The sequence below is a fragment of the Xyrauchen texanus genome, chromosome 41, assembly GCF_025860055.1.
Source record: "Xyrauchen texanus isolate HMW12.3.18 chromosome 41, RBS_HiC_50CHRs, whole genome shotgun sequence".
In the NCBI taxonomy this organism is placed as follows: domain Eukaryota; kingdom Metazoa; phylum Chordata; class Actinopteri; order Cypriniformes; family Catostomidae; genus Xyrauchen; species Xyrauchen texanus.
The window spans coordinates 22,519,178-22,527,767 of record NC_068316.1 but is presented as its reverse complement, the minus strand read 5'-3'; the positions used below and the strand labels follow the sequence as shown (position 1 = coordinate 22,527,767).

At 36.7% G+C, this 8,590-nt stretch overlaps 1 protein-coding gene across 1 annotated transcript; it reads left to right on the top strand.

The window, feature by feature from the left end:
• Nucleotides 1-304: 304 nt before the first annotated feature.
• LOC127634486 (C-C chemokine receptor type 9-like) lies at nt 305-4,173 on the top strand. The gene is made up of 3 exons (XM_052114072.1): nt 305-383; nt 815-849; nt 2,714-4,173. The coding sequence occupies exons 1-3, from the start codon at nt 356-358 to the stop codon at nt 3,755-3,757; spliced, it is 1,107 nt and encodes a 368-aa protein (XP_051970032.1). The 5' UTR covers nt 305-355; the 3' UTR covers nt 3,758-4,173.
• Nucleotides 4,174-8,590: the final 4,417 nt, after the last annotated feature.

The window sequence follows — 8,590 nt, the reverse complement described above, 5'->3', positions numbered from 1 at the left end:
TGAATGCAACACAAAGCCAAAGGGTTTCCTCTTTTGAGTCATCACAGTATACAATAACAACCCACACTTCTGTTTTCTGTGTCCCATCAAATAGTTTTATTCAAATGGCAGTGTTTGTGCATGAAGAGTATGTATTCCTACAGTCTCCACCCAAAATAAGTTTTCGTAAGTGGAATTGTCATGTGACAAATGCATAGCACCTCTGTAGGTTTTGACATCACTTTTCAGAAGCATGTGACTTTGTGGTCTGAGCATAACATCATATAAACTGGTAGAGACAATGGGGAGCATTATTCATGACTGAATGGTTTTAAGACACTTGGTTATCTGTGTTGACTCTACCCAGAGATAAAACATGGAACTATTCACTTCAACTGCTAAATGTAAGTACAGTATATGGTAAAAAATGAATGTAATTTTTTTCAGTATGATCATATTTGTGACATATTATAAATTCTAGATAATGCACAACTCCACCCAAATGGTTGAATATTGATTTGTATTTTAAGCCATGTGAGTTTTTTATTTTATTTTATTATTATTATTTTTTTTTACAAAAAATAAAATAACAAATGTTTTAGCTTCTTTGGTCAAATATTTAAACTCTGCTTGCAATTTTTTTATTTGAATTTTATAATTTAGACATACTTACGAAATGTCTGTTGTGATTTGTGGTTACCCGCAACATCAATACAATATTATAATATTTTCAGTAATCAAAGATATTGTCTTTCTGTGGTCATTTTTAATTTTACATGTACATTCCATGTTCCATATTTCTCTTTCACTGATTTCACTTTTTGTCTCTCATCAGATGAAACTGATGTCTATAATTTCACAGATGAATTGGTAAGTTGTTCATTTATTACACACTCTATCCATTATCTTGTTTTGCTCTCTCTGTGTTTAGCTTCTTGTGACTCATATTTATACTTTTATAACTATGAAAAGTAAATAAGTCAGTTACAGTATATAATCAAAAATATTATCATTATGATTTTACAATTATCCACATATCTGGCCTTCTCAGTGGTTAAAAAAAAACGCACAAAAAAAAAACACAGTAACTTGTATCTTCATTATGGATATTGGCAAATTCTAAGCTTTTGTCATAACTAAATAATATTAAAAAAGCTGCACAAAGCATGTCATGTATCTTGTGAACGGTGGCTAATATCTGCTCCTGTTGGTGACATGACTTTTGTACATCAAAAGTGTTTCGTTTTTTCTGAATAATTTGTTAAATATGTCAGACAAGTAAAACTCATACTAAAGCACATCTTTACCTCTTATTATCTGATGCTCTACTTGGATTCAGATAAAAAATCACGCAAACAAATTTAACTGTTACCACATCGGTGGTTTTTAAGTAAGATAATGAAAAGATTTTCCACTGTGTATGTCACATATCCTTTATCTGTCACCTGTATGTATGTCAGCACGTAAAAGCATCTAGCTTTAGATGTGCTCCAAAGGGGCTCTGTTTTTGTCACCCCCCGGGGTGGGTGATACACTATCTGTTTGCGCAGGCTTTAAAAAGGCTTGAAAGAGGATGTGGATGCGGTGTACTAGTGTGGTTTCTCCAATAGAGACACCTGCACCTGAGCTTAGCTATGGAACGTGTTTCTTAAATTTAGATTGCAACTCCTGATGTCACACTTTAGTCACAAAATTCACACTTTGCTGATTAATTGGATTACAGTTCCAAAATGGTGCGAGACAGTTATATTTCACATGGATCAAACCACTGTAGATAGGGAGTGGTTGTCGTATGAGTAGGGGGAAAAAAAAAACTCAACTGTTTTAATCAGCATTTTGACAGGAAAGAAGCTAATGTCATTAAAAATAAATGACTGAAATTGTCAAACTGCAATGTTATGTTGTCAAATTTAGATGAAATGCTAATTAGGGAAAGTTCACCCAAAAATGAAAATCCTGTCATCGTTTACTTACTATCATGTTGTTTTAAACCCAAATGACTTTGTTGCATGGAACATAAAAAGAGAAATGTTGAATAATGTATTTGTGATGCGGACAAGAGTGTGGCCGGGCTGTGATGATGCACAGCCGGCACTGAATCAGCTGATCAACGGGAGTGTGAGATAAAGGGGAGCCGGAGGCATCAGTTCGAGAGAGAGAGAGAGTGAGACGCACATGGCCGAGTTGCATGTGTGTCTTTGTTTGTGTTTGTTTTATGTTGCTTTAGGTTTCAGTTTTGACATTAAACTTTATGTTATTTATTCAGCCAATGAACTCTTGATTTGAGTGAACGTGAATGAAAAGCACAGTTGTTGTAGTGCCACTAATGTTAATTTCACCACGAAACTGCACTGAAACGTAGACCACGGCATGTAAAAATTTTAATAACATTCATTTTATGAGATTATGTTGTCCATATGACCTGTGTGCTGTCATCTGAAGCCATGCGACAGCTTTGTGTGAGGAAAAGATGGAAATTTAAGTAATTATTTACTGAAAATCTGGCCCTCCAGTCTCTACATTTATATGCAACACGTCATATTTGATGTCAGAAGAAAGAAAGTCATATGGGTTTTAAACAACAGGAGGGTGAGTACTGTAAATGATGACAATTTTAATTTTTCGCTGAACTGTTCCTTTTATACCAAAAATTTATAGTACCAAAGTGATGCTTCTTGGTGTTTAGAGAGTTAAAAGTGCCTGAAAATAAATAAAAATGTCCTCTCAATTTCAGATAACTGATACAACTGACTATGGGTCTGAGTCCAGTGGATTATGCAACAAAGAATATGTGCGGCAGTTCAGCAAGTCCTACGAGCCCCCGCTTTATTGGATCATCTTTGTTGTGGGGGCTTTGGGCAACCTACTTGTTGTCTGCATATTCACAACAGTGCGAAACCGCCTCAAAACCATGACTGATGTCTACCTGCTGAACCTGGCAGTGGCTGACCTTCTTTTCCTTGGTACATTGCCCTTCTGGGCAACAAATGCCGCCCAGGGTTGGGTGTTCAGCTCGATCATTTGCCAAGGAGTGTCTTCAGTCTACAAGATCAACTTCTTTGCCAGCATGCTCTTACTCACATGCATTAGCGTGGACCGATATATCGCCATTGTCCACGTAACCGAAGCTCACAACTACAAAAAAAAACGCATGTTGTATAGTAAAATAACTTGTGTGTTTGTGTGGGTTGCCTCTTGCCTCTTAGCTCTACCAGACTTCATCTTCGCCAAAGTAAAAACCTTTGAGTTTCAGCCCAATTCTTGTGTCCTGATGTACTCGACCTCAGACAAGAATCAAACCAAAATCCTGGTGTTTGCTCTGCAAATCTGTGTTGGCTTCCTTCTCCCCCTTTTGGTCATTGTAATATGCTACTCAGTCATTATCCGTAAACTCATGCAGGCTCGAAACTTTGAAAAACACAAAGCCCTGAGGGTCATCTTTGCAGTTGTGGCAGCTTTTGTTCTCTCCCAGTTGCCATTCAATGGGTATCTGATCATAGAGGCTGCCCAAGCTAATAACGCCACAATAACAGACTGCGATGTCATGCAGAGTTTAGATATGGCTGGACAAATTGTGAAGTGTCTGGCCTACACACACTGCTGCTTGAATCCCATCCTGTATGCCTTTATTGGGGTTCGCTTCAGGAAGGATCTCTTGAGCCTGAGTCACCGTCTGTCTTGTGGGCTGGGACTGGTCAACAACAGCAAATTGCAACCAGTTCCTAAGAGGCCTTCTATTATGTCCGACACAGATACCACCCCAGTTTTTTCATTATAGACCAGGCCGCCATTTCAAAATCTACATATACATCTACAGATTATGTCTTTAGCATGTTAATGGAGTTATATTTTCTGCTTGTCCCTATAACAATGGCCCTTCTACAAACAAACATTATTGGGCAAGGCCTGGGTAATATGCTTCATTGTAGTATTACTCCAATATTTTCTCAAAGTACATGATGGGAGATTGCAAAGATTTTGTATATAGTTTGTACCTGAGCATTCTACACTCATTGGATTTGGGAAAGATGATTAGAGGGGTGTAATAGCTTGTGTAGCTGTATTACTATGTTTTCCATACTTTTTTTGAAGTCTATTAAAATCATTGTATAAAATTGTAAATAGATGTTGAGAAAATGTTGTACTTGTTTATGTTTTATGCATGTACAATTTGTATTTTTAAATAAACTGATAAGAAAGACATCATGAGTTCTAACTTTGTTTTTGTAAAAAATTAATTTGCATTTACTCACAAACTATTAACACAATCAGCATAAAGGTAAAAATCAGATTTTGCACAAAATTAGATGCACTTCAGGGTACTGGAATTGGATAATTTACGCTTGTATAAACACCACAAGTTGTGAACCGCAAATACATCTCATAAAGTGAATGGCACGAATGCAGCTTGCTGATAGAAAACAATCCTGCTTAGTACTGAAACAAATGTATCTGGTTAGATAAGATTAGTAGTGACCTCCATTAGGGTAACAATAAAAATGTGGGCCTTATGGATTCAACTGGAGCTAACCTTAGCCTTAACTGATGAGTATGTTGACATCTATATGACAACCTAACATGATATGAAAGAAAAAAGAAAGTAATACAAAAAAGAAAGATTCCTTTGTCCTGCAAAAGTGGTTTTGTCTCAAATACCCCAATACTTGAATATATTCATCCAATAGGTTATAAAGAAATAAGAAAATCATAGATTATTGTTTATTATGTGACCAAATTAATATTTCCCATATAAAGAAGCAACAAATCAAAGCAAGATTAACCAAATGGGCAAATAGGATCTTGCCCTACACAACAGTTTTTATTATTATTTATTATTATTATTATTACTGCCTAAGGTGCATAACAATCTGACAAGTCAAATTTCAATGGTTATTTTTTGCAATATCATTTTTCCAAAATTATTGTTCAGACTTCTGCTGAAACGGCACATTGATGGCCAGGTCATGCAGTATCTGTTACTCTTCTTTGCGCTGGTCAGAATGGATGTTTCACAGTTTATGATTAATTGTTTTTATAACCATGTACAAATCCTTGGAAATTTCATCCTGTTTTTTACACATTCGTGTTTGGTTTGCAAAGGCCTTAAAGTCGTAGGCTTTGGTTGCAGCCATTTTCAGGCTAATTATTTTTCCATTGATGTTTTATGTAAAGTGTTCAGATTTGTAAATGGTAGACTTTAAAATCTGATTGATTAGCTAAATCTCATAGCCTACTGTCTTGTGTAATTGTATTTAATACAGAATTAGTAACTGTTAGAACTATTAGTACCTATTACTGTATTGTTTAATGCTGCACATTAGCAAAGTTTTACTTCGTAAATGGGTGATGAAATTGCTTGTTATTGTGTGGTCTTGTACACACTCTGCATTGTTCTCTGGTCTATACATTTCAGGAGTTATAGAATGTGTCTATGTTGTGAATTTATGAAACAAATTATCATATTTGACTGTCAAGATATTCCCTTAAAAATAGACCATCAGTTCTTGTTTTTGTTAAAACCTGAGAGAAAACCACATGGTGTTTTTAACTGTAACGTATTTTCTGTGGTAAGAGACAAGTTTGTGAATGTGGCTTCTTGTCTTAGCCTTGTTTTCTCTATGACTGTTGATGTGTCTGGTATGAATTGAGCACAACGATGAATAATATAAAGGTCTGGTTGGCAGACACCTTGGGTAAGCAAGCGTGACACAGCGGTTTCAGAGGGTACTAGGCACTCATGATGAGACCATGCTTGCAGACTCAACTGCACTGGCAAATCAGCTGCCACAGCATAGTGATTCAGGTCCCTGAGCAACTGAAGAACAAGACCTTTCAGACACACAAACATTTAAATATAAGTACTAAATATTTAAAGATCATTTAATGATCACTGCATTGGTAGTTTTTTCACCCAACAACTGGATGTATTGTAAAGTGGTCCCATTATGTTTGAACACTTAAACTATATCTACAAACAAATGATGCAAGACTTTTTTTCAGAACTAGATTTTTAAGCCATTCTTGCAATTACTTCTAACCAACTGGTCTTAAGGTAATTATAGAGGACATTTGACATCCAGAATGTGTCCAAATATGTTTTGTCTTAATTTTGAACAGAATAGCTATTGTTTTTACTTAAGCCTGACAACTTTGTTTTTCCTTTTCTTTAATTTTTTTGTAGAAATGTTTTGGTTTGTTCTTTTTTTAATTGAACGGCACTTTATATTTTGTTACAGGATTCATACACTTAATGTGTGGCTTCAAGGTATTTACATTACATTAACTGTTATTCATTTAGCATACACTTTTATCCAAAGTGACTTACAAAATGAGAAATGGTAAGGAAACCTATGTGCTTGAATGATGGGTCCCATTGAAGTTGTGCATATAGAGAAGAGAAGTGGCCCAAGCACCAAGCCATGAGGTGCCCCAGGAAGTAGCTGATGTAACTTGGATACCCTACCTCTCTAATCTATCTTGAAGGACCTACCTGAGAGATAGCACTTGAACCAGCTAAGCACAGTTCCTGTGATTTCCAGAGTAGAGAGGGTGGACAGGAGGATCTGATGGTAACTGTGTGAAATGCTGCAGATAGGTCCAGCAGAATGAGAACAGATAATCTGGAACCAGCTCTCACTTGTTTTATGAATTCGGCATCAGACAGCAGGGCAGTCTCTGTGGAATGTCCACTTTTGAAGCCTGACTCATTGTTGTCTAGCAGCTTGTTCTGTGAGAGAAAAGATGAGAACTTTCAAGTTTTTTTTTTTGCCATGAATGAGAGGAGAGAAACTGGTCTGTAATTTTCTACTTGTGTGGGGTTAAATTCAGGTTTTTTAAGCAGTGGAGTTACTCAAGTCTGCTAAAACACAGTAGGAAAAGTGCCTGTAAAGAGAGATGTGTTAATTACGTGTGTAAGTGCAAGAAGGATGGACTGAGAAATGGCTTGGAGAAGGTGGTAAGGAATAGGGTCAATGGGGCAGGTGGTGGGGTGGTTAGACAGAAGGAGTTTAGAGACCTTACTGTCAGTAAAGAAGAGAACATATAGAGAAAAGATCTGCATACAGGAGATGGGTGTTTTAGAGGGTGTGATGCCTAGAACGTACTGCTGATTGCTGTAGCCTTATAAGTAAAAAAAATACTGTCTGCTGTCATTGAGGTGGGTGGAGGGGGAGGGGGAGGACAGAGGAGTGTGTTAAAGGTCCTTAATAGTCTGCAAGAGTCTGTAGTGTTGTTAATCTTGTTCTGATAACAGGATGTTTTTGCAGATGCAACATTATAGGAGCAGGAAGCAAGCAGAGACTGATACTTACTTAGATCTTCTGGATATTTAGATTTCCGCCATCTCATCTCAGCCATCCTGAGGTCAGCCCGATGTTCATGAAGAAAGTCAGAGAGCCACAGGTTGGGGGGTGTCATACTTGCTGACCTGGAGGAGAGAGGAGGACAGATGCTGTCTAGACAGTTTGTTAAAATGGAGCAAAGAGTGTCTCTAGTGAGAGACCAGAGGTTACGACGCAAGGAAACCAGAGAGAAGTGCTAGTCTAGATGGAATTGTCACATTAAATTGAACAAAGTAGTGATCAGAAACATGTAAAGGTATAACAAGAACATTGTTAGCAGTACAGTTATGTATAAAAATGAGATCCAGCTGTTGCCCGATCTGTGCATTGCAGTATTGCATAGCAGGTCGAACGAGGCTAGAAGAGCAAGTCCAGTGACCTGGGGGCTTGTTAAGATTTATGTTGAATTCACCAAGATCCACAAGTGGGTTGCCATCTTCAGTGAAGGAGGATAGCAGGAAATCCAGCTCCTCAAGAAAGTTAGCCAGCTGACCTGGAGGGCGATATATGATAACAACATGGATTTTTGTAGGTTGCGTTGTAGTAATAGCATGAAATTCAAAGTTCTTATTGCATAGTGAGGAGAGTGGTGAAAATGTCCAGTTGTCTGGAATGAGCAAACCTCATCTCTACCGGTATGCAGAGGGGTGTGAGAGACAGAGAAGTTGCTGGAGAGGGCAGAGGGTATAGCTATAAATCTTCTTTGTTTTTGGCGATTCACATTCTTTGTGCATATCGACACCAACTGGGCAGGGAGAAGAATTTATAGTAAAAAGGACTCAAATATTGATCTATACCTATCATATCGCATCTGAGGATATGGATTTAACCACTGTAGTCGTATGGATTACTTTTATGCTGCCTTTATATGCTCTTTGGATCTTCCGAGTTCTGGCCACCATTCACTTGCATTGTGAGGACCTACACAATCTTATTAAAATCTTTGTTTGTGTTCAGCAGAAGAAAGTCATACATGTTTTTCATTTTTGGGTGAAATACCCCTCTAAGCTTAGCAATTTAAAGCTATAAAAATAAATGAACAACTGTGAAACTTGATTTCATTTTTAAAATGACATTAATTTTGATGCAATGATTAGGCCTATAATATATATATATATATATATATATATATATATATATATATATATATATATATATATATATATATATATATATAATTTTTTATAAACAAAAATAATTACAAATTCTTTGCAATTTTTAGAAAATGTGGTTTCATGTTTTGCTCTGTGGCATATATAACACTTATTTCC

Excerpts from the sequence above, each read along its gene's own strand:
- LOC127634486 (XM_052114072.1), top strand. The coding sequence starts at position 356 with ATGGAACTATTCACTTCAACTGCTAAAT. Across the intron at positions 384-814 it reads ATTCACTTCAACTGCTAAAT|ATGAAACTGATGTCTATAAT; the intron begins GTAAGTACAGTA and ends GTCTCTCATCAG. Across the intron at positions 850-2,713 it reads ATAATTTCACAGATGAATTG|ATAACTGATACAACTGACTA; the intron begins GTAAGTTGTTCA and ends TCTCAATTTCAG.